The 25,765-nt window shown below is 37.4% G+C and overlaps 1 protein-coding gene across 11 annotated transcripts in view; it reads right to left on the bottom strand.

The window, feature by feature from the left end:
• Positions 1–25,765, bottom strand: part of LOC118150612 (uncharacterized) — a 325,444-nt gene that overhangs the window by 93,709 nt on the left and 205,970 nt on the right. For 8 of the 11 annotated variants that reach the window (XR_004738734.3, XR_004738733.3, XR_013532492.1 and 5 more), the window contains one exon: positions 14,298–14,383. The exons of 1 other annotated variant lie outside the window; for it this stretch is intronic. Coding sequence is in view for 2 of the 10 variants with exons in the window: in XM_078365771.1 (XP_078221897.1) it covers positions 12,653–12,773; positions 14,298–14,383 (207 nt within the window). In the remaining 8 variants the exon portion in view is untranslated. Of the gene's footprint in view, positions 1–12,640; positions 12,774–14,297; positions 14,384–25,765 lie in introns of those variants that run through there. 2 more of the 11 variants (XM_078365771.1, XM_078365770.1) reach the window with 1 other exon arrangement.

Here is a 25,765-nt window from a genome sequence, read left to right on the forward strand (position 1 = left end):
ACCTGGTTATGTATGCACCTATGCAACAATCCTGCATGACCTGCACACGTACCCCAGAACCTAAAGTAAAATAAAATAAAGACTAGGTGGTTTGTATCTCATTCAGAGAACAAACAAAAGCCCTCCCATGACCTACAGGCCATCTGCGACCTGGCTCTATTTTTTTGTTTGACATGATTTTCTGCCACCTGTCATCTTAATCTCACTTTGATCTGGCTCCACTATCCTTTTGCTGTTCTTCAAACAAAAGAATGGCTCAAGCATGTTAAAGCTATTGCCCTTGCTGTTCCCCACGTGGAGACATTTTTCCCTAGAATACACATGGTGTTCATGCTCATTTTATTTTCTTATTTTTAATTTTTTTTTTTGAGATAGAATTTCACTCTTGTTGCTCAGGTTGGAGTCCAATGGTGTGATCTCAGCTCATCACAACCTCCTCCTCCCAGGTTCAAGCGATTCTCCTGCCTCAACCTCCTTAGTAGCTGAGATTACAGGCATGTGTCACCATACCTGGCTAATTTTGTATTTTTAGTAGAGACGGAGTTTCTCCATGTTTGTCAGGCTGGTCTCAAACTCCCAACCTCAGGTATCTGCCTGCCTCAGCCTCCCAGAATGCTGTGATTACAGTTGTGAACCACCATACCTGGGCCATTCTCATTTTATTTAGGCTTGTTGTCAAATGTGAATTTGCTCTAAACTACATTCATCACTCTTTTCTCACCCAGCCTTATTTTTCTCCTTAACATTTAAAAGCACTTAATGGGCTAATGTATCTGTATCTCCAAACAATGAAAGCTTGATGAGAACAAAGACATTGCTTAGTTCCCCAGTATATCCCTAAAACTTAGAACTGTGACTGGCACATAGTAGACTGAATACATTGGTCAAACTGCTTCAATAACAAGAGACAAATGAAGGAGTGAATAAATGGAGTATCCAGATGAGCTTCCCACTGTCTAGTAAATGAAATCCTATCTCTTTACCCTGGTCTTCAAAAATTAGTCCAATAGGGATACTTTCAGATTCAACTAACAAAAATGCTTTATGAGCAGAAGTTTAAGCAATAAAGATGCTCACTTAGGTCATACACAACAAGATGCTGAGAGGGAAGCTGTCTTGACGCAGCAGGTGTGAAGATGTATCAAAGACAAAACCTCTCTCTGTTTACTCTCACTGTCCTTAGCATGTTCCCTTATAGCTTTATGGTCATAAGATGGTGGCTGTACAACCAAGCAGCATGTAAATATTCAAGACATAGAAAGTGGAAGTGGTAACAATAGTGATATTTAACCTACTTTTCAGGAAAACAGAAACTTTCCTAGATGGCTTTCCTAAGAGATTTTCTGTTAAAACTGTGCAATTTATTCATCCCTCAAGGGGAGAAGTTTTTTATTTTTCCAGCCTCTAGGAAAAAGTTGGTCAAAGAAATGGGTTGTAAATGTGGTTTTGTGTAGTCAGCCTCCACTGTCTGTCACCTGCTGCCTTCCATGATATAATCTCCCACCTGATTTCCCACTACTCCACTATACACAGTCCTTCTTCCAGCCCAGCTCTTTATGGTTCCCAAGACACTTCTTTTTAAAATGTTTTAAAATTATTTTAACAGAAAAGTAGAAAAGATATCCCACCCTATGCAGTTTCCCTATTATTAACATCTTATATGAATATGGTACTTATTTTATACCTAATGAACTGATATATTATTATTAAAGTCTATACTTTAATCCAGATTTCTTTAGATTTTACCTAATGCCCTTTATCTTTGATAAAAATATTTAATTGATTTGTAATAATTGTACCTATTTTGGGGTAGACATGATATTAGTACATGTATACAATTTGTAATGATCAAATCAGGATAATTGAGATATCCATTACCACAAATATTTATCTTTCTTTTGTGTTAGAAACATTACAGTTCTTCTTTTCTAGCTATTTTGAAGTACATGACAAATTACTGTTAACTATAATTTCCTTACTGCACTACCCAATACTAGAATGTAGTTCTATCTAACTGTATTTTTGTTCCCCTTTGACCAGCTTCTGTTCATGTCCTGTACCCTCTTCCCTTTCAGTGTCTGGTAACCACCATTCAACTCTCCAGCTCTATGAGATACACATCTTTAGCCTCCATTTAAAAGTGTGAACATGCAATATTTGCCTTTCTGTGCCTGGCTTATTTCACTGAACATAATGTCCTCCAGTTCCATCCATGTTGCTACAAATGACAGGATTTTATTCTTTTTAGGGCTGAATAGTATTTCATTGTGTGTGTGTGTATGTGTGTGTGTGATTGTGTGTGTATATATGTGTGTATGTATATACATATTATATATATATCACATTGTCTTTATTGATTGATCTGTTGATAGACAGTTAGGTTAATTGTATGTCTTGGCCATTGTGAAAGTTGCTGCAACACACATGGGAGTGCAGATATCTCTATGCTGATATCCTTTCTCTTAGCTATCTACCCAGCAGTGGGATTGCTGAAGCATATGGTAGTTCTGTTTTTAGGATTCATTCCAGAATACCACATTTAGGTGTTATGCCTCCTTAGGCTCCTCTTCACTGTGACAGTTTCTCAGACTTTCTTTCATTTTAAATTTATTTTTATTTATTTATTTTTTTGTTGTTGAGACCGAGTTTTGCTCTTGTTGCTGAGGCTGGAGTCCAGTGGTACTATCTTGGCTCACTGCACCTCTGCCTCCCAGGTTCAAGCAATTCTCCTGTGTCAGCATCCCAAGTAGCTGGGATTACAGGTGCCTGCCACCATGCCTGGCTAATTTTTGTGGTTTTAGTAGAGATGATTTTCACCATGTTGGCCAGGCCGGTCTCAAACTCCTGACCTCAAATGATCTGCCTAGGTGTGAGCCACAGCGCCCAACCCAGACCTTGTTTGTGATGACTTTGACAGTTTTGAAGACTATCAGTAAGGTTTTATAGAAAGCTCCCTACTGAAATTTGGTTGGTATTTTTCTCATAGTTATACTGGGGTGATGGGATTTTCTGGGAAGAGGACAACAGAGATAAAGTGCTATTTGCATCATATCGTATTAGCACATACTATCAATATGAGGTGTTGGTCAGATTTCTGTTCTATACAGTTATGATTTTTTTATACTTCCCCTACTGTGTTCTTTGGAAGGAAGTCACTATGTTGCAGCTCATACTTAAGGAGTAGGAAGTTATGTTTCCACCCCTTGAGGATGAAATATTTACATAGACTATTCAGAATTTCTGCATGGGGGAAATTTGTTTCTGCAACCTCAATTATTTATTCAGTCACTTATTTATATAAGTGTGAACTCATTAACCATTCACCTATTGAAGGATGTCTTGGTTGCTTCCGTTTATTGATAATTATGAATAAAGCTATCCTAAACATCCACATGCAGGTATTTGTGTGGACATAAGTTTTCAAGTGAGTTGGAAAAACCCCAGCATTGTAACCATATTTGGCTTTGAAAGAAAATGACAAACTGTCTTCTCAAGTGACTATACCATTCTGCGTTCCCACTAGCAAGGATTAAGAGTTCTTGTTATGCCAAATTCTTACAAGCATTTGGTATTTTTATTTTTATTTTTTAAAAATAACCCATTCTAACAGATATATAGTGGTATATCATTGCCATTTTAATATCTTCAAATTATTATGTTCTTCCTCAGGATATGAGAATTTTGCCTTACTATTACATGTTTATACCCTTAAAAGCCAATTTCAATGTCATTTACTCCATAACGTATCTCTCAAACATTTCCCTTCCTAACAAGATGAACTTCTACCTTCATTAAATTTAACATTCTCTATTACCTTAATATTTGAAAGGGACTATGAGATCTTTAAGAACCATGTTATCATTTTCCACATGAAACTCAACATTCTAAAATTAAAATATTTGTCAACACTTTAGATGCTTACTGATAACTACTATGTAGATGACAGTGAGTAAGTAGCAATAAGACCACCTTGAAGCAGAGATATTGAAAAGGGAGCTTAGTTCATTTGCCAATGCTGCAATTCATTCCGCATACTAGTCTTACCCTACAGGGGATTCAATCATCTTCTCAAGTTCTATACTGCCATAGGCCACTGTATTAACTTTTGAATTGTTGAAATTATGAATATTAAATCCAGGAATATAAAGAGTCTATGGAACATTACCCAGGGCATATATATTTTTTTCATCACAATGATATTTGCTCATGTCTTATTTCCTTTTTAGACTGTAAAGACTTGAGGATAGAATATTCATCTAATTTTGTATTCAGTAAATATTTACAAATAAATATAACTAGTACTGTAGTTTTAAAAGGAAAGAAATATTCTTTCTTACAACAGAATTAGCTGAAGTTTGATTCCTTGGGATTTTAAAAAAGCCTCTGAAAGATAATAACGTAACTCTAAAATAGACCATAAATTTAGTCATCTTGCAGAGAAAGCAGCCCCTGTATTAGTACCAAAGCCCTTGGGAGAGACATGTGTTCCCTTTGTCCCCCATAGAGGCCATGTCTAGGGAGTGAGTGATGGTGCTAAAGTGATCAGCTTGCTCATTGTCATGGCAATGTAGCTACTCCTGCTGCAGTCAGCAAGTTCCCTGCTCTGCCTCTGCAGACTCAAGCCACCCACCTGATTTTTCTCTGTGTTTCCTACCTGACTTGGGCCTTTTATTTAACACAAGTCAGGGTTGAGAAATTTTGTCTCTGCTGGTGGGCTCATCAGGTGCCAGAGTACAGGTAAGCATAAAAAGATGGCTGAGGAAGAGGTGCTGATAACCTCAGAGAATTGCAGGAAGTTATCTCTGACACTCAGCTAGGGATCCACGGTCTCCTTTTTAAAAAGAGCAAAAGTAGTTGCAAGGAGACACTTCTCAAGAAAATCGTCCTCAGCCCCAAATATGTGGTTTTATATTCTGAGTGTTTCAAGAAGACAAATCCAGAACACAGGTGATTCCACAGACCTGGGACAGTAAAGAGCGGTCTTAAGTCAACAAAGTCAGTGTTGCTGCAGGTCCCTAAAGTTTTGTCACATTCAAGGCTGATCCTGGCAAAAGAGGGGGAATAAACCTCTGGAGGCATTTGAGGGGGTGTTAAGTCATCTCATAGCTATCAAAGAGAAAGCATTTCTTTTCCTATTCAATAGTATTTTTGAGCATCTACTCAATGGCAGGCACTGGAGATACAACATAAATTAAGACAGATGTGTCTTGTCCTCATAAATCAAGTAGATCTTCAAATTCTAATTGTTAACTATTCCCTTGGGTTACATCATTTATAAGCCATCTATAATTTATACATTTCCTGAAATTATTAATAATATGAATACTCATAACAAATTTTCTATATGTCTAGAGTACTTTATGACTGTCATAAAATTTAGGATTTCCTAAAACAATCTTGTGAAATAGGTCAAGCTGCAGTTTTCATCTCCATTTTGTAGTTGAAAAGACTGAGGCTCAGAGACGGTACCTGACTTGCCTAAGTCCAAACACTAGTCTTTCAAGATGTGGTCTGAAAACTACTAGCATTAAAATTCCTTGGGGAGGTGTTTTTTTGAAAATGGACTTTTAGCAGCCAACTCACTTTCCGCTGGATCAAAATCTATGGAGGTGAACTCAGAAACCTTCATTTTTCAGTGGTTCTAACTGTTCACTTAGTAACTACTGCCATATACCTTAGTTCATTCAGGATTTTAACTCAGATCTTCTAAGCCTTTTACAGTTTTTAACCCCATCATGGTGACAGCATGACCTGGGAGAAGTGCTGTCTCTTGGTAACCTGAGGCATGTTTAAGATTTACTGTATCTTTCTCAGTACTTTCCTAGCTAAACACTTCTTTGGAAAGGAGGTCTTCAGAATGCTGATTCAGTTCTTTTTTTTTTTTTTTTTTAACATCAACTATCCTTCATCCATAAAGGCTGACCCCTTAAAGCACAGAGCTGCCATGAAGTGTTCAGATCACCATGAGCCTCTTGTTTCTTTGCTGGTGGCAACATTTTGTCCCTGGAGTTTTCTGTTTTTAAAGTTCATCAAAGTCCGGGAAGGTGGCAGGAACCTCACTGTTCAATTAAACCATAAGTGTCACCAGGGCATGCAGAGGAAAAGAAGGGACCTATGTAGAAGCAGCTGAAATAAATGAGTTCTATCAAGTTGAGTAGCCATTTTTCAAAAGTCAAGAGGTCCCCAAGATTTCAAGCATGGTGCCTAGATGCAGTGTGATACACTGTTCTCAAGGCTCTCCTCTGCCTGGTTTACATGTACAGATGGTCTCCAACTTAAAATGTTTTATCTTATAATTTTTTGACTTTACTAGGGATTCACTGAAGTATTAAATGCATTTTTTACTTATGTTTTTTTCCATTTATGATGGGTTTATCAGGATGCAGCTCCATCATAAGTTGAGGAGTATGTACATTGCTCTTTATAAATTAGTAAATATATCACAAAATAATTGTCATTAATTTAACAAATATTAAGTATCTGTTATGCAATGGGCATGAAGATTATAACTGCAACCCTGCCCTAGTAATAAAGCACTTAGTGAGACTACAGACATTTAAAAAGTAATGTAAAAAGCAATGTGCATTTTCATGGAGACATTAAGAAGGGTATGTGACATCATATAGCAAAATAAGTTAACATCTTGAAGTGTGGTCTGAGAGCTACCTGGTCAGAAACCCCAAAGGATATTTGTTGGTAAAAATGCAAAATGATTGGATCTATCCCTAGACACTCTGGGGATGGTTATATAGGAAGCAATTTTTTTAACAAACAAAAAGAACTCTTTAGGTCATTCTGTTGCACACAGAAGTCAAGAATCACTGGGTAGGAGGTATCAGGGATTGTCAGGAAGTTGTCAAGGAAGGGCTTTGTGAAGACAAGGTATGTGTGCAAAATGAAGCTTGAAGATTAAGGTATAAAATGACAGGATTTAGGCAAGAGCTTCCCAGAAGGAAATAACAACATGAGTGAGGAGCCAATGTGAGTGGAAAGAGGCAGAAAGTCCTCTGTGACTGGAGAATAAGAAGGAATATGGGGAGAGGCAGAGACAAGGCCAATAATCCAGATGCAGGGCCATATCAGTATTACGAAGTACTGGATTTTATTTTAAACCCTTGAAGGGTTTCAGGTGAAGATGGAACATGGCTAAATTCCTATTTGAAAAAAAAAAGCATGAATCTTTTTGGGATCTCCAGAGAGGATTTTGGGCTATGAGGAGAAAGTTGGAACAATTTGATGGGAAATAATGCTACCTTTGATTAGATCAGAGGCCGTGAGAATGGAGAGAAATGAATGGATTCAACAAGTATTAAGCAGGTAAAAAGAGAATTCAGGGACCCTGGAGATACAAATTGCCACCATGAGCATGTAGAATTCTCCCTCCAACTTTGAGGATAGCAGTAGAGAGGATCTGTACTGCCCTAATGAGAACATGCTCTTTTCAGGGACTTCCTGCCAACTGTCTCCCTTGTGACCAAGAACATGTTTTAGTTTGGATAAGAAAAAACTGACTGGGGTAAAATTCTCAGTTCAAGGGGTCAGAAGACCTTCAGTTTGCTTCAGGCTCTGGCTTTAATCTCTTAGACCCTGGCAGGATGGCCAGGAGTAGGTTGATTTACTGTTACCTGACATCAGATGAGTACACCTGAGAGGGGTACAATCCCTGCCCTCATAGGCTCACTCTTTGAAATATGGGTATGTGAAGGTGATAAATACATAGAAAAAAGTGGAAGAATGTAGTGACTGTTTAGGTATTAAGAGTGAGGGTAGGGATGAAAGTCTGGAAGGATTCCGATGAATTAGTTTGAATACCTGGATGGATAGGATTACTATTAACTGAGGTAAAGAAATCTATAGAAGAAAATGGGGTTTTACATATAAGACAAGTTCAATTTGGGGCATCTAAACTACAATGCAAGACATCCAAATGGGAATATCTAGTGGATTATGGGATACAGAATTTCAAGATTTTAGAAAGAGGTCCAAGACAGAGGCATTGCATGTCATTTCAAAAACTACCTTAAAACTTTTAAACAAATGAATGGCATATGAATAAATTAAACTAACAAAAGCTGTTGTTTATAACAAAGTGCTGGCCTCAGTTTTAAGTGCTTGATTTATTTAATCTTCATGCCAATTCTATGGAGTAGATACTCCTATGATTTTCATTTCAAAGATGAGGACACTGAGGCACAAAGTTTGAGCATCTTGCTCAAGGTTACACAAGCAGCAAATAGTGGGGATAATATCATTGCAGTCCTTATAGTCTGCCTTTGCTTTCAATATGAGTTTTTTCTGCCTGTCACTAATGCAATCAATGCTGTAGCTGCCAGGTCATCCTCCTTTAGATTTCCCCTCTCTCTCACTCTAGAACTTATAAATGTCTTGGCCATAGATCTTGATTCATTGGTCTTTTATTTATTATTTTATAAGTAAAGACACTCAGGGACAGAAGGGTAAAATAACTTCCATATAGTCTTATTGTTGGGGAGCAGGTGAGCTGGTATTTGAACTCTGCTATTTCCTGGACTTACAAATTTAACTTCTACATATACCCATTACACAAATTACATGCCATATTATTTAGTGCAACTTTTTTATTACTACCAGGGTAAAAAGGAAGAATGGGCATTGGTTGGGGAAGTAGGTAAAGTGAAGTATCATTTAGGAATTTTTTTTTAAGTTCTGGGATACAGAATGTGTAGGTTTGTTACATGGGTATATGTGTGCCATGGTGGTTTGCTGTACCTATCAACTCTTCTTCTAGGTTTAAAGTCCAACATGAATTAGCTATTTGTCCTCATGTTCTCCCTCATCTTGTTCTCCACTCCCTGACTGGCCCCCATGTGTGTTGTTCCCCACCCTGTATCCACCATGCATTCTCATTGTTCAACTCCCACTTATGAGTGAGAATATGCAGTGTTTGGTTTTCTGTTCCTGTGTTACTTTGCTGAGGATGATGACTTCCAGATTCATCCATGACCCTCCAAAGGACATGATCTCATTCCTTTTTACAGCTGTGTAGTATTCCATCTTTTCTTTATCTTGTCTATCAATGATGAACATTTAGGTTGGTTTCATGTCTTTGCTATTGTAAAAAGGGCTACAATAAACTTACATGTGCATGTGTTTTTATAATAGAATAATTTATAGTCCTTTGGGTTTATAACCAGTAATGTGATTGCTGGGTCAAATGGTATTTCTAGTTCTAGATCCTTGAGGAATCACCACACTATCTTCCACAATTGTTGAACTAATTTACATTCCCAACAACAGTGTAAAAGTGTTTATATTTCTCCATAGCCTCATTAGAATATATTGTTTCTTGACTTTTTAGTATCACCATTCTAACTGCTGTGAGATGGTATCTCATTGTGATTTTGATTCACATTTCTCTAATGATCAGTGATATTGAGCTTTTTCTTCATATGTTTGTTGGTAAGATAAATGTCTTCTGTTGAGATGTGTCTGTTCATATCCTTTGCCCACTTTTTGATGGGGTTGTCTTTTTCTTGTAAATTTGTTTAAGTTCCTTGTAGATTCTGGATATTAGACCTTTGTCAGATGGGTAGATTGCACCCATTCTGTGGGTTGGCTTCTTACTCTGACGATAGTTTGTTTTGCTGTGAACAAGCTCTTTAATTAGATTCCATTCATCAGTTTTGGCTTTTGTTGCAATTGCTATTGGCATTTTTGTCATGAAGTGTTTGCTCATGTCTATGTCCTGAATGGTATTGCACCTGGGGTTTCTTTCAGGGCTTTTATGGTTTTTGGTTTTACATTTAAGTCTTTTATGCATCTTAAGTTAACTTTTGTCTAAGTTGTGAGGAAGGGATACAGTTTCAATTTTCTGCATATGGCTAGCCAGTTTTTCCAGAACCATTTATTAAATAGGGACTCCTTTCCTCATTGCTTGTTTTTGTAAGGTTTGTCAAAGATTAGATAGTTGTAGATGTGTGGTGTTATTTCTGAGGTTTTTGTTTTGTTCCCTTGGTCTATATGTCTGTTTTGGTACCAGTACCATGCTGTTTTGGTTACTGTAGTCTTGTAGTTTAATTTCAAATCAGATAGCATGATGCCTCCAGCTTTGTTCTTTTTGCTTTGGATTGTCTTGGCTATACAGGCTCATTTTAGGTTCCATAAGAAATTTAAAGTAGATTTTTTTAACTCTGTGAAGAATGTCAATGGTAGTTTGATGGGAATAGCATTGAATCTACACATTACTTAGGGCAATATGGGCATTTTCATAATATTGATTCTTCCTAACCATGAGCATGAAATGTTTTTCCATTTATTTTTGTCCTCTCTTATTTCCTTGAACAGTGGTTTGTAATTCTCCTTGAAGAGGTCCTTAGTCTAGGAATGCTGATTAAATATGTGATGTTAGATATATAACATTTAATCCTTCTTATCTTTAAGTGAAAGTAAAGATTAAGACATAGCCAGCCTATCAAGCTTTAGGACTTTTATGATTTGTAAATAAATTATTATAGAAAGAGGAAAAATATAGCGCCTCTCCAGAAAGCATCAAAACTAGTTTGAAATAACATATTGTTGTTTTTGTTAAGTAGAGACTTCTTCAAATGAAATATTCTGCTTGACCCTCCCTACCAGAATATGAGGTGGTACTATCATTAGTTATACATCCCTGCCTCCATCATTTTACAGAAGAGGAATCTTACTCTTGAGTAAATAAGCTTCTCAAGGACATATACATGTAGTGCAGGGAAGAGCCATTTCAAATTCAGTTTTATCTAATGCCCAAACTCTGGGGTTTCATCAAGAGATAATTGGCTCTAGTAAATTTACCATAGAAAACTGTTCGCAGAAGACGAGTGAGAGAGGTATGCAGCACAATGAAAGCACTTCTTCCTAAGTGAGAACAGGGTTATTGATGCCTCTTCATCTGCTCTAAGTAATCCAGCTTGCTCCTGATCATGCTGAAAAACACTGCAGTAAGCTCCACTACACTGATTTGTATTAAGGAGAAGTAAAAAACTGACCATTTCTACTGTGATTTGGACCTTGGGGTAAAAATTGGTGCTAGGAAACAAGCAACACTGTGCTGGATAGAGAGAGTTAAGTTTACACAAATAGACCTCTTCATATGGACTCACAGCAAGGTCTTCTCCCTGCTTCTTCACTAGATTTATTTTTAGTTTTGGCGTTTTGAATTCTTACATTTTAAAATGATCTTACATACTCTCTGAATTTCAGCATATGTCTGGGAGAATCTTTAGTTGAATAATAAACAGAATGAATAAATGAAAGGTTGGGAAAAGAAGAAACAAGGCAGAACTGGCACTATGGGTGAAATAAGTGATGGTGTAATTTCTGGTTGCTTGAAGTCTTTCCTTCCCCAATTGTGTAGCTCTAATTAGTGAGTCATTTGGTCCTTGGGGTACTTTCTCTTTGAAAATGAAAATGACCATTAAAGTCCAGAGATGGCCATTCATGGCTTGGTATCAATTAGTTTATGCAGTTTTCTTCTTAATTTTTAGATCAGTTCCTGAATTAGAAGAGCCTAAAACATCATCTGATACAATCTCTTACATCAGTGAAGTCACTGAGGCTAGGAGAAGGCAGTCATTTGATAAAAAATTCACAGGTTGTTTTATAATCAGCCTAATAACCCAAGTATAGAGACTGTCAGTGCACTGCTCTTTCCATCAATACTGTACTATTCCAGATGTGACAGTACAGATAATTGTGTTATCAAATTATGTTATTGGCAAAGCATAATGTATAGTTAAGAGTAAGATGGAGACAATATTTTTCAAAAGTATTTAACAACATCAAACTATAGATTGAAGAGTTCAGAGAACACCAGCTGATTCATAATCAATATTGAAACAAACACACATACATGCTTGGACACATCATATTCAAATATAAACTAAAGAAAAATTTTAAAGGCAGACAGAAAAAAAAGAACTTCTATACAGAACAACAAAAATAAGAATCAGAATACACTTCTCATGAGAAACTACGCAAATCAGAAGACCAGAAAGTAACATCTTTAATGTGCTGAAATAAGGTGAAGTGACAGAAAACACCATTTCTATTGGTAATAATTGTTCATTCAAGAAAGAATGGTAGATATTGGCTAGTTCTAGGATTATTATGGAAATTTTTAGTGTATTTTAAGGAAGAACATTTAATATCTAACAAGTAAAATAGAAATATAAAATAAATTATAATCAACATATTTTGTATAGTTACTATGTAGTAGGAAAATGTTTTCAAATCTGCACTCTCATATAGTTATATGCTACCGAACATAACATTTTAACCATTGTTAAATTTAGGGCAGAGTTTCTTCTCTGATGAATAGAGAATTCAGAAAATTTCCCAGAGGTCACAGCAAAAAATCTACTTCATTTTATTCCAGGAAGTAGAGAGCAAGTATAGGCCTCGGTAAAATAATAATAATAATAATAATAATAAAATAAACCTTCTCCATGCCCAACAATTATACAGTTGTACTAAAATGCAACATAGGTAAGCCTCAGTAATATATATATAGCTTCTTCCACTTCATGTAGTCTTTGCTACTTTTTTAAAAACTTTACACAAATTATTAAAAATATTTAAAATACTTTATTTATATGTCATGCTCACTAGGTGAGACAGTCACAGTTTCTCATGATATTCAAGGCAATATGTCTTTAGTGCATAAAAACTCAGACTTCAAATCTTCAATTCTGTTTTGCTGAGCTATTACAGGAACCCTGTTTCCCAGGGGGTCATTGCCTTCCTCTTGACCATAAACTCTATGAAAGCCAAAAAACTATTTAAGTGCTTACAATATTCCAGAACTTCATGTACACTTACAAACATTTTCTCATCTAAGCATTATGCATTTCTATAAAGAAGGCACCAACTCTCCTATTTCAAGGATGAGGCAACTGAGGCTAAGTTAAATGAATTTCTCAAAGGTATAGAGAGTCTATTGCATTATAACAAAGATTGTAAAAACCTGAATCTGAAGCCTAGGCTCTTAACCAGAACATTATATTTTTCTAAAACACTGACTTCCCAATACTGAACTCTATAGCAGTGTGTGGGGCACTAGTACTCACCCTATTTTCTTGAGTTGGTAGCCAGAATCTAATGGTGTTCATAGGACTGTAATCTACTTTAAATAGCACAAATTTATGTATAAAACTCCTTTTGAGAGTCCTTAATTATCAACAAATATTTATTGTTTGTACCTAACATTATTTAGGTTTATTATATAGTAATTTTATTGCTAGTACAGCTCAAGAGTTTCTAGAGATATATCCCAGTCAGTTTTCTTTTATCCATGTTTTTCAATTGCAGTCCAGGGAACACATTTGTTAAAATGACCATGACATGGAGTAAAACTGCAGATTCTAGGACCTCATCCAGACCTCCTAAATCAGATTTACTAGGGAGAAGGTAGAGGAATCTGCATTTCTAACATGCTCCCAAGATAAATCTTGCCTATACTCAACTTTGAGAACCATGGTAATAAACTAAAATCATTAGAAGTTAAACCATTTGGGGAAGGTTTTGGAGTTGTTAAAAGGGGAGAGGGGTGAAGGGGAAGAGAAATGGTTTAGAAAACTGATATTAAATTGCAGTCATTTTTTCACTCACCAAATGCTTCTTAGAATGTATTCCTTCTAAACTATTCATATACCTCTTCCTGTTTATTATAAATTCTTTTTAACAGATGTGGTATAACATTCAGCAAACAGAGTACTGTGTACTGAACCACATACCAGTCTGTTATGTTAAACGAACCTGGCTTTTATCTTTAGGTACCTTAGTATTCACTAGGGCTAACAGAAATACAAATTCCCACAAAATTTTAAGTGTAATGAGTGTTAGAAAGTAGAGGTAAATGATAACACAGGGGCCTAAAGCAGAGAAATCTGAACCAAATTAGAGAAGTCAGAGGTGTCCTCGAAGAAGTAAAAGCAGAACCAAAGTCTGATGGATGGAGTAGGCATTAAGTCACCACAGATTGATGCAGCAGGGTGCTCATTGCAGACAGCACAGCACAGAAAAGTCCTAGGCAGGAAAGATACTCATAAAGTAAACGTGAATAGGGTGGCTCACCCATAGGGAGACAGAGAGGGGTTAATGCAAGATGGTAGGACCAATCTATTCAGGGCTTTCTTTCGCTCTCTCTCTTTTTTTTTAAATGGAAGACTCAAACATACTTGAAAACGTGAAGAAATGATAATGTACTTCTATTTATCATTCAGCTTCAATAATTATTAATTTACAGCCAATCTTATTTTATACATATTTTCTCTTACACTTACCTGCAACCTGGCTTATTTTGAAGCAAATCCAAGACATATTTTTTCTCCCATAAATGTAAGTTTTCATTTCTCAAATATGAAGTCTCCTTTAAAAAATTTAACAACAAAACCATTTTCATACTTAGAATATGAACAATATTATATTAATATTAAATCTAGTCAGTTTTTAGATTTTCCCAACTTACATGTATAAACAAATATGTGTACATATATGTGTATAGATGGATATTTAATTTTTTATAGTTTAAAATTTAAATAAGGTCCATGCTTTGTAATTGGCTGATATATCCCCTAAGTCTTCTTCTCTCTATAGGTTCCTTCTACATTTTTTTTTAAACTGATTTGTTGGAGAAGTGACATTTTGTCCTATAGAATTCATGATGTGAATTGCTGATAGACTACTCATGGTATTATTTAATACATTCCTCTCTCTCTCCTGTATTTTCTGTAAATAAGTGGTGGATTAGAGGCTTGATCAGATTCTGGATTGACAATTTGACAATTAGAGGCTCATGGTGGTTCCCTGAAATTCAGTGGTTGTCTCTCCTTTTGGGTCATAGCCATTGGGGATCATGGCCCAGACCATTATTTCCTCAGGATACAAAAAAAGTTCAATCATTCTGCCTTCACTTATTAGCTGAAATACTCCTGTAGAGAAAAACTATCCCCCATTAACTGTTTGGTCCCTGACGTTTAGTTTGTAAATGGAAGATATATGGTTGATTCTTTCCTTTAATTTACAAGTTGCCAAAATAATGATCAGTGAGGGCTTTTAAAGTATCATTATAAGCACATAGATTTAAACATGTTTGCATTTCAATTCAATGAATAGTCAATAACCACAATTTTCACCTTTAGGCAATAGAAAGTACTTCAGGTAACAATCTGTGGTCACTTCCTTGCTTTCAGCTATGACAAAATATTTCAAATTCAGCATGTCTATTATGTACGCCAGATATGAATTTAGCCATTGGTGTAAGAAAATTTGGCTCCTTTATGGGATATAAGACTTGGAGATTACAAGACAGGTAATAATAGTGCTGGTGGATCACTGTATTTAGGTATTTTCATGGATAAAGCTTTGTTTTAAAGATGGTTAAAAGATATCCTGTGTTTATGCTTTCAATTAATATTTGAGATAGTAGGGTTTTTATATAACCTTTCCGTCTTCCAATTGTATCTCCTCTTTCCCAATATGAGAACCCTGATTTTCATACTACCGAAATAATCACTTCTTTTGCTGTACTCCCCTAATGGTCCAGAGAAGTGTCCCAATGCGACCACCAAAATTATGATTGCTTAAAGCCATTTTAAGTCTTGTTACTTCATAGCATATCCATAGGGCATATGCTCCTAGGAATATATGGTCAAATCACATTGTCTTTTGTCACTTGGTTAACTCCATTAGTTGTGAGTTTAATTTGATATACAAGTTTACTTGTTTCATCTTGCTTTAGATTTTAGCATTGATTTTATTTACTTTTGTTTCATTATTATGTAAGTATGTGTATAAAAAATTAAATATACAAAACAACCCAATGCATATAATGGTGGTTTCTATTTGATGATAATTTTTTAAATAAAATATATAAGCAAATAATCATTTTTGTTTCTGTGTCCCCGTTTGCATGGATAAATGGTAGCATACTTTACGTACTTTTCTTCACCTTGTCATTCACACCTAACACATCTTGGAAATCATGATACAGTAGTTTAAAGAAATTTTATCTTATAGCATCCTAAAGGGTAAATGTATTATAGTTTATTCAACCATTCTTCACCTGATAGACACATAGGTGGTTTCCTGTCTTTCATTGCAAAGTTACTCATTTCATAATGTTTTAAATATATCTTTTCATATTTTTTTGCTAGATTTCAACAGGTGGATGCTGGAGAAAAATATACAAATATAAGAAATTTTGGGCTGGACATAGCAGCTCAGACTTGTAATCCCTTTGGGAGGCCAAGGTGGGAAGATTGCTTGAGCCCAGGCATTTGAGATCAGCCTGGACAACATAGCAAAATTCTGTCTTTATTAAATTAAGTAATATTTAAAAAAAAATGTTTATATGAATTGCCCATATACCTATGCTAAATAGGGTAACAGTATGAATTCCCACTAACAGTATGTAAGAATAACTTTTTTTCACATAGGCACATCAATGGAGTATGTTGTCAAACATTTAGATTGGTGTTCATTTGGAAGGTAAATAATAGTACCTTGACAGATTGAAGAGAACCAAGAGTTCAAAGGGTAGACCAATCAAAAGATATAGATATAGTTTGCTTGGAATGAAGTTAAAGTCACAATATTCTGGAGGAAAAAATGATAGGACTTGGTATAGAATCAAACTCAGAGACAAAGAAAAGATAGTACCTGAATAACTCTTTTCAAAAAACCAAAATAGCCTGGGCAACATGAAGAGCTGCATTTTTTGCAGCTCTACAAAAAATACAAAAATTAGCAGGGAGTGGTGGCACACCTGTAATCCCAGCTACTCAGGAAGTTAAAGCTGCAGTGATTCAAGATTGCACCACTGCACTCCAGCCTGAGCAACAGAATGAGGCCATGTCTGAAAATAGATAATAAATAAAAATTTTAAAAAGAAATGATAATTTTATTTTTTACTTGTAGTTTTTACACTACCCTTTAAAAACAACTTTTTAATGTTTTCTTCTCTGTGTGGAACACTCTTTTTCTTCTAGTTGTAAAAGAGTTTTGAGTAAAATGTTTATAATATATAAAAATACATTTACTAAATAAAATTGTGCTGAAAAGATCTGAATGGGTCAAGATGAACATATGATATTTGAAATGGTCTTAAAGTATTGTCTGTATAAGGTGATTTTCTAGGGTTAAATTAAGTTTGGCCTAAAGCTGACTTTTTACATATTTTAAGTTAATCCTAAAGATTTCTCCATACATAATGAACTGCAATTCAACTTGATGTGTAAAGAGATTATAGCCTACATGTGTAACAAGTAGCAAAGTCTTAGCCAATTACAGTAGCCAAATGTCAGTCAACCACAGTCAGCCAACTATTCAAGCCAGGTTCAAATAACGGCCATATCCATTTGTAACCAATCTAGTTGTTTCTTTACCTCACATTTTTTGAGACAGCCAGGTGGGAGGAGGTCCCTGGAGACATTTCAACTGGCCTGGCCACAGAGGTGGAGCCCTGGGAAGTTTATGATATTTGCAGTAGAGAGGAGCCTGGCCCCTCCTCTTCCTGTAAAACCTGGGATTCAACCGCCTTGGAGGGAAGTACTCTAGCAGGGACTCTGGCCTAGAAAGAGTCCCTGTTGCCTCCTTTTCTTCATTTTCACCCAATAAAAACCTGTCTTGCAATTTAAGTAGTCTGCGAGCCTAAATATTTGTGGCTGTGGGACAAAGAACTGCATCTTTAGCTGAACTAAGGAAAATTCCTGCAACATGTTTATGGTACATCACTTTCTTTTTTCATATAAATTTTATTCAACCATGAGACAGCTCTGGTTTTCCTCTGAATGCACTCTAGGTAACAGTGGTTGCCTGATTTGTGAATCATTCTTTGTTTGGTTGAATTCTGTTAAATTTGTTTAAAGTTTTTATTTTAACAGGGGGTGTTACAAGCGGGATCTGAAGTAGAGCTTCCATTGTCCCCCAGAAGCATCATGTTAGATATAGTGAACTCTAAGTTTCTCTTCAAAGAATCAGTATGTCAGTATGTTCAGCTCTCTTATTCTTTAATTCTCCATTTTAAAGTTTAACTTTCTGGTTATCTGCATCCCCTTGCCTCTAGTTTGGGTAAACAACTTTCCCACCTGTTCTAATCAGTAGTTCATATCTGTTCCCTGGTCACCTGCTTTGACCTGATTCAACCTCTGGTCACCTGCTCTGACCTGTTCTATAACCATCCTTCCCACAAAACTACCCACCCTGCCACTCCAGCTCATACCCCTGCTCTCTTTAAAATAGCCAATCAGAATTAGTTTAGACTGAGTGGTCAAACCCTAGAGGGAAATGAAACAGTAGTAGGGGCTACCTGCATTAGGAATAAGAACCCCTTTCCCTCCTTTGTCCAGGTGTGCACTCAACATTGCTCCATATGTGAGATATATCCTTCTATAAAAGTAAGTGGCCTTGCTGAGAAAATTTATATTCAAGTGCTACTTCTTTTGCAGCACCAAAAAATTACATATAAAAATTGGTGCCTCATACAGGGACCCATTCCCTTCTGGGTGGTCTTTGGTTCTCTCTCTTGAGAAGGCATGCTCCACTACCTCACTGCAGTGGCCTCAGGAGTGAGGAATCAGGACCAACCTGGTGCGAGGAATAAACTCAGACTCTCAGCAGTGTAGAAAGAAATGAGCCAGTGATCTGGGATAAAGGATCCTCACATACTGCAGCAACCATGCAAGTCTGTGCCAGACCAAGGAAGGAAATGCCCAGGAGCCAGCAAAGTATTTCCTTGGTGGTCAGGAAGGATCGAGGAAAGAAAAGTCACAGAGGTTAAGGGGTGGTGATTCCTTGGCTGTGATATACCAAGGTAGGAGAAGCTGTAGGGGGGCAGAGTGGGTGGTGAAGTATTCCTTGATCAGAGTATCTTGGGGATTAAAAAAAAGAAGGTGAGATATTTCTAGTAAGGGAAATTGAGCCTTACCCCAAAAGTAGTAAATACTCCAAGTAAGGTAAGAAATAAAAAGGATAAAGCTAGCAACAATAATATTAGCCCCTAATACCCCCCTAGGCCTAATGTTAAACTATAAGAAGAATAATGAAAGGACCAAAAACAAGAAAAAGCAGATTAAAACTAAGTGGATATTGAAAGCTAAAGTGTAAAAGAAATTGTTTGGTTAAAATGACTCAGGTTAAATGAATGTATTATAAGTGTTTTTAAAATTGAGCTTTAGGAGACTGATCCAAGATGGCCCTTTAGGAGAAACTCAGGATTGCAGCTCCCAGTGAAAGCGCAGAGGGTGAGTGGATGCTGCATTTCCAGACGGATCTTTATTGCACACAGACCAGAAAATTCCCAGGCAGAAAAGCCCCATGGGTTGCCAGCATGGCTGTTTTGGCCAGAGCAGCTGTTTCAGCTGGCGTGGCTGTTTTGGCCAGCACAGCTGTTTCACTGGCGCCCAGGCACGATGGCTCTCCATACAAAATACACTGGTCTGGTTGCCCTTTTAAGCTGACAGTTGAAGCTCTGGGAAGGCAGATTCACCCATTCATCTGATTAAATGGGTCTGAAACAGGGAGCCAGGCTAGATTCCTGGGCAGCTCCAGTGTTTCAGCCAGCACAGTGGGTCACCACATGGGAAATCACACAGATCCCGGCATCCTTTCAGTAGGCAACTAGAACACCTGAGAGAAAGTCAACTGTTCAACTTAAAAAAAGAAAAAGGCTCTGAAGCAGGGAGCCAGGTGATCGGGCTCAGTGGGTCCCACCCCCACAAAAACAAGCAAGCAAAAAAAAAAAAAATCCATTGGAAGCATTCAGGGTTGAGCGTTTCACGGCAAGCACAGCTGAACCCAGAACAGTGCAGCTAAGTGGGGGAGGGGCTTCTGTTATTACCGAGTTACTCCACCCCTATGGAGGTAGTTCGCCATTGCTGAGGCAGCCTGACGTTGCTAAGGCAACCCACCATTCTGAGGCAACCTGCCATAACAGAGAGAGTCCGCAATTACAGAGGTGGGCCACCATTGCTGAGGCAGTTCTAACCACACTCATATAAACATAACTGCAGGGAGCTCACATGGAAACAGGGTGAAACTGACAGCAGGGCGGAGCCCAAAGGAGCTCAGCAAAGCCTCTGCAGGGAGACACTGACTAGGCTGCCCTGTTGCTGGGCAAGGCAGCCCTGAAGAAAAAGAAAAAGGCAGCAGCACAACTGATACTCATAAATAAAGCCCTAACTCCCTGAGACAGAACACCTGGGGAAAAAATAAAGGATTTATGAGTTCTTCTGCAGCAGACTTAAACGTACCTGCCTAGCAGCTCTGAATGAACAACAGACCTCACAGCTCAGCACTTGAGCTACTATAAAGTACAGACTGTCTCCTCAAGTGTAAAGTACAGACAGTCTCCTCAAGCAGATCCCTGACCCCCATGTATCCAAAGAGTAACCTCATAAAGAAATGATCAGACTGACATTTGGTGGGCATCATTCTGGGACAAAGATAGCAGAAGAAGAAACTGGTAGCAACCCTCATGGTTCTGCAGCTGCTACAGGTGTACCCCAGGCAAGCAGGGCCTGGAGTGGACCTCAGCAGTCCTACAGCAGAGGAGCCAGACTGTTAGAAGGAAAACTAAGAAACAGAAATACTTCATCATCAACAATCTGGACATCCACTCAGAGACGCAATCGAAAAATCAGCAACTACACAGAAGACAGGAGGATAAATCCATAAAGATGGGAAGAAAGCAGTGCAAAAAGGAAGAAAACACCTGAAACCAGAACACCTCCCCTCTTACAAGGAATCACAACTCCTCACGAGCAAGGGAACAAAGCTGGACAGAGAATGAGTGTGATGAAATGACAGAATCAGACTTCAGAAGGTGGGTAATGAGAAACTTCTGTGAACTAAAAGAACATATTCTAACTCAAGACAAAGAAATTAAGAACCATGAAAAAAGATTTGATGAAATGATAACAAGAATGGACAACTTAGAGAGGAATATGAGTGAATTGATGGAGCTGAAAAACACAACACGAGAACTTCGTGAAGCATGCACAAGTTTCAACAGCCAAATTGACCAAGCAGAAGAAATGATATCAGAGGTCGAAGATCAACTCAATAAAATAAAATGAGAAGGCAAGATTAGAGAAAAAAAAGCACAAAAAGGAATGAACAAAGTCTCCAAGAAATGTGGGACTACATGAAGAGAGCTAATCTAAGTTTGATAGGTGTACCTGAATGTGATAAAGAGAATGAATCCAAGCTGGAAAACACTCTTCAGGATATTATTCAGGAAAACTTCCCCAATGTAGCAAGGCAGGCCAATATTCAAGTCCAGGAAATACAGAGAACACCACAAAAATATTCCTCAAGAAGAGCAACCCAAGGCACATAATCGTTAGATTCACCAGGGTTGAAATGAAGAAGGAAATGCTAAGGGCAGGCAGATAGAGAGGTTGGGTTAACCACAAAGGGAAGCCTATCAGACTCACAGCAGATCTCTCAGCAGAAACCCTAAGAGCCAGAAAAGAGTGGGGGCCAATATTCAACATCCTTAAAGAACTCTCAACCCAGAATTTCATATCCAGCCAAACTGAGCTTTATAAGTGAAGGAAAAATAAAATCCGTTGTGAACAAGCAAGTTCTCAGAGATTTTGTCACCACCAGGCCTGCTTTACAAGATCTCCTGAAAGAGGCACTACACATAGAAAGGAACAACCAGTACCAGCCACTCGAAAAACATACCAAATGGTAAAGACCATCAATAATGTGAATAATCTGCATCAACTAATGAGCAAAGCAGCCAGCTAGCATCAAAATGGCAGTATCAAATTCACACATAACAATATTAACCCTAAATGTAAATGGACTAAATGCACCAATCAAAAGACACAGGCTGGAAATTGGAAAAAAGCCAAAACCCATCAGTGTGCTGTGTCCAGAAAACCCATCTCACATGCAAGGATACACAAAGGATCCAAATACAGGGATGGAGGAAGATTTACCAAGAAAATTGAGAGCAAAAAAAAAAAAAAAAAGCAGGAGTTGCAATTCTTGTCTCTGATAAAATAGACTTTAAAGCAACAAAGTTCAAAAGAGACAAAGAAGGACATTACATAATGGTAAAAAGATCAATATAACAAGAAGAGCTAACGACCCTAAATATATACCAACCCAATACAGGAGCACCCAGATAGATAAGGTAAGTTCTTAATGACTTACAAAGAGACTTAGACTCCCACACAATAATAGTGGGAGACTTTAACACTCCACTGTCAGTATTAGACAGATCAACCAGACAGAAAATCAACAAGGATATCCAGGACTTGAAATCAGACTTGGAACAAGCAAACCTGAGAGACATTTACAGAACTCTCCACCCCAAATCCACAGAATATACATTCTTCTCAGCTCTACATCATGCCTACTTTAAAACTAACCACATAATTGGAAGTAAAGCACTCCTCAGCAAATGCAAAAGTACGAAAATCATAACAAACAGTCTCTCAGAACACAGTGCAATCAAGTGAGAACTGAGAATTCAGAAACTAACTCAGAACTGCACAGCTTCATGAAAACTGAACAACTGGCTCTTGAATGTTGACTGAATAAACAATGAAATGAAGGCAGAAATAAAGAAGTTATTCGAAACCAATGAGAATGAAGACACAACATACCAGAATCTCTGGGACACATTTAAAGCAGTCTCTAAAGGAATATATATAGCAATAAGTGCCCACATGAGAAGAGTGGAGAGATCCATAATTGACACCCTAACGTCAAAATGGAAAGAGCTAGAGGAGCAAGATCAAAAAAACTAAAATACTAGCAGAAGACAAGAAATAACTAAGATCAGAACAGAACTGAAGAGATAGAGACACAAAAAACCCTTCAAAAAATCAAAAAATCCAGGAGCTGGTTTTTCAAAAAGACCAACAAAATAAACAGACCATAAGCCAGATTAATATAAAGGAAAAGATAGAATAACCAAATAGATGCAATAAAAAACAATAAAGGGGAAATCACCAAAGATCCCACAGAAATTCAAACTATCATCAAAGAATATTACCAACAACTCTATGCACATAAACTAGTAAACCTGGAAGAAATGGAGAAATTTCTGGACACTGTGTCCTCCCAAGCCTAAACAGGGAAGAAGTCAAAACCATGAATAGATCAATAACAAGATCTGAAGTTGAGGCAGCAATTAAGAGCCTACTGCACAAAAAAAGCCCAGGTCCAGATGGGTTCTCAGCCAAATTCTAACAGAAACACAAAGAGGAACTGTTACCATTCCTTCTGAAACTATTCCACATAATCCAAAAAGAGAAAATCCTTCCCAAATCATTTTATGAAACCAACATCATCTGCTACCAAAATCCAGCAGAGACTCAACAAGAAAAGAAAACTTTAGGCCAATATCCATGATGAACATAGATGCAACAGCCTTCAATAAAATACTGGCAAGCCGATTGCAACAGCACATCAAAAAGTTTATCCACCATGATCAAGTAGGATTCATTCTAGAAATGCAAGGCTGGTTCAACATATGCAAGTACATAAATGTAATTCACCACATAAACAGACCCAGAGACAAAAACCACATGATTATCTCAATTGATGCAGAGAAGGCCTTTCACAAAATTCAACAGCCTTTTATGTTAAAAACCCTCAATAAACTTGGTATTGATGGAATGTATCTCAAAATAATAAAAGCTATTTATGACAAACCAACAGCCAATATCATACTGAATGGGCAAAAACTGGAAGCATACCCTTTGAAATTTGGCACCAGACAAGGATGCCCTCTCTTACCACTCCTATTCAATATAGTACTGAAAGTTCTAGCCAAAGCAGTCAGGCAAGAAAAAAAATAAATAAATGGTATTCAAATAGCAAAGGAGGAAGCTGAATTGTCTCTACTTGCAGATGACATGCTAGTATATCTAGAAGACCCCGTCGTCTCAGCCCAAAATCTCCTGAAAGTGATAAGCTACTTCAGCAAAGTCTCAGGATACAAAATCAATGTGCAAAAATCACAAGCCTTCCTATACACCAATAACAGACTTAAAGAGAGCCAAATCAAGAACGAACTGCCATTCACAATTGCTACAAAGAGAATAAAATACCTAGGAATACAACTAACAAGGAACATAAAGAACCTTCAAGGAGAACTACAAACCACTGCTCAACGAAATAAGACAGGACACAAACAGATGGAGAAACATTCCATGTTCATGGTTAGGAAGAATCAATATTGTGAAAATGGCCATACTGCCCAAAGCAATTTACAGATTCAATGCTATCCCCATCAAGTTACCAATGACCTTCTTCATAACTGGAAAAAACCACCTTAAACTTCCTATGGAACCAAAAGAGAGCCCGCATAGCCAAGTCAATTCTAAGTAAAAAGAAAACAGCAGGAGGCATCACACTACTGGACTTTAAACTATACTACAAGGCTACAGTAATCAAAACAGCACTGAACTGGTACCAAAACAGAGATATAATCCAATGGAACAGAATAGAGGCATCGGAGGAAACACAACATATCTACAACCATACAATCTTTTATAAACCTGAGAAAAACAAGCCATGGGGAAAGGATTTCCTGTTTAATAAATGGTGTTGGAAAAACTGGCTAGCTATGTGCAGAAAGCAGAAACTGGACCCCTTCCTGACACCTTATACTAAAATTAACTCCAGATGGATTAAAGGCTTAAACATAAGACCTGGCACCATAAAAACCCTAGAAGAAAATCTAGGCAAAACCATTCAGGACATAGGAGTAGGCAAGGACTTCATGAACAAAACACCAAAAGCATTGGCAACAAAAGCCAAAATACACAAGTGGGACCTAATGAAACTCCACAGCTTCTGCACGGCAAAAAAAAAAACAGTCATTAGAGTGAATCGGCCACCAACAGAATGGGAAAACATTTTTGCAGTTTACCTATCTGACAAAGGGCTGATATCCGGAATTTACAAAGAACAAAAACAGATTTACAAGAAAAAAACAAACAAGCTCATTAATAAGTGGGGAAGGGACATGAACAGACACTTTACAAAAGAAGACATACTTGAGGCCAACAAACATATAAAAAAAATGCTCATCATCACTAGTCATTAGAGAAACGCAAATCGAAAGTACATTGAGATACCATCTCACACCAGTTAGAATGGCGATCATTAAAAAATCTGAAGACAACAGATGCTGGAGAGGATGTGGAGAAATAGGAACACTTTTACACTGCTGGTGGGAGTGTAAATTAGTTCAACCATTGTGGAAGACAGTGTGGTGATTCCTCAAGGACCAAGAAATAGAAATTCCATTTGACCCAGCAATCCCATTACTGGGTATATATCCAAAGGATTACAAATCGTTCTACTATAAGGACACATGCACAAGAATGTTCATTGCAGCACTGTTTACAATAGCAAAGACCTGGAATCAACCCAAATGCCCATCGATGATAGATTGGACAGGAAAAATGTGACACATATACACGATGGAATATTATGTAGCCATCAAAAACGATGAGTTCATGTCCTTTGTAGGGACATGGATGAACCTGGAGATTCTCAGCAAACTGACACAAGAACAAAAAATGAAATACTGCATGTTCTCACTAATAGGCGGGTGTTGAACAATGAGACCACATGGACACAGGGAGGTGAGCAGTACACACAGGCGTCTGTTTGGGGGAATAGGAGAGGGACAGCTATGGGTGGGGAGTTGGGGAAAGATAGCATTTGGAGAAACGCCAGATGTAGGTGAAGAGGAGGAAGGCAGCAAAACACACTGCCA

Source organism: Callithrix jacchus, chromosome 2 (assembly GCF_049354715.1).
Source record: "Callithrix jacchus isolate 240 chromosome 2, calJac240_pri, whole genome shotgun sequence".
In the NCBI taxonomy this organism is placed as follows: Eukaryota; Metazoa; Chordata; class Mammalia; order Primates; family Cebidae; genus Callithrix; species Callithrix jacchus.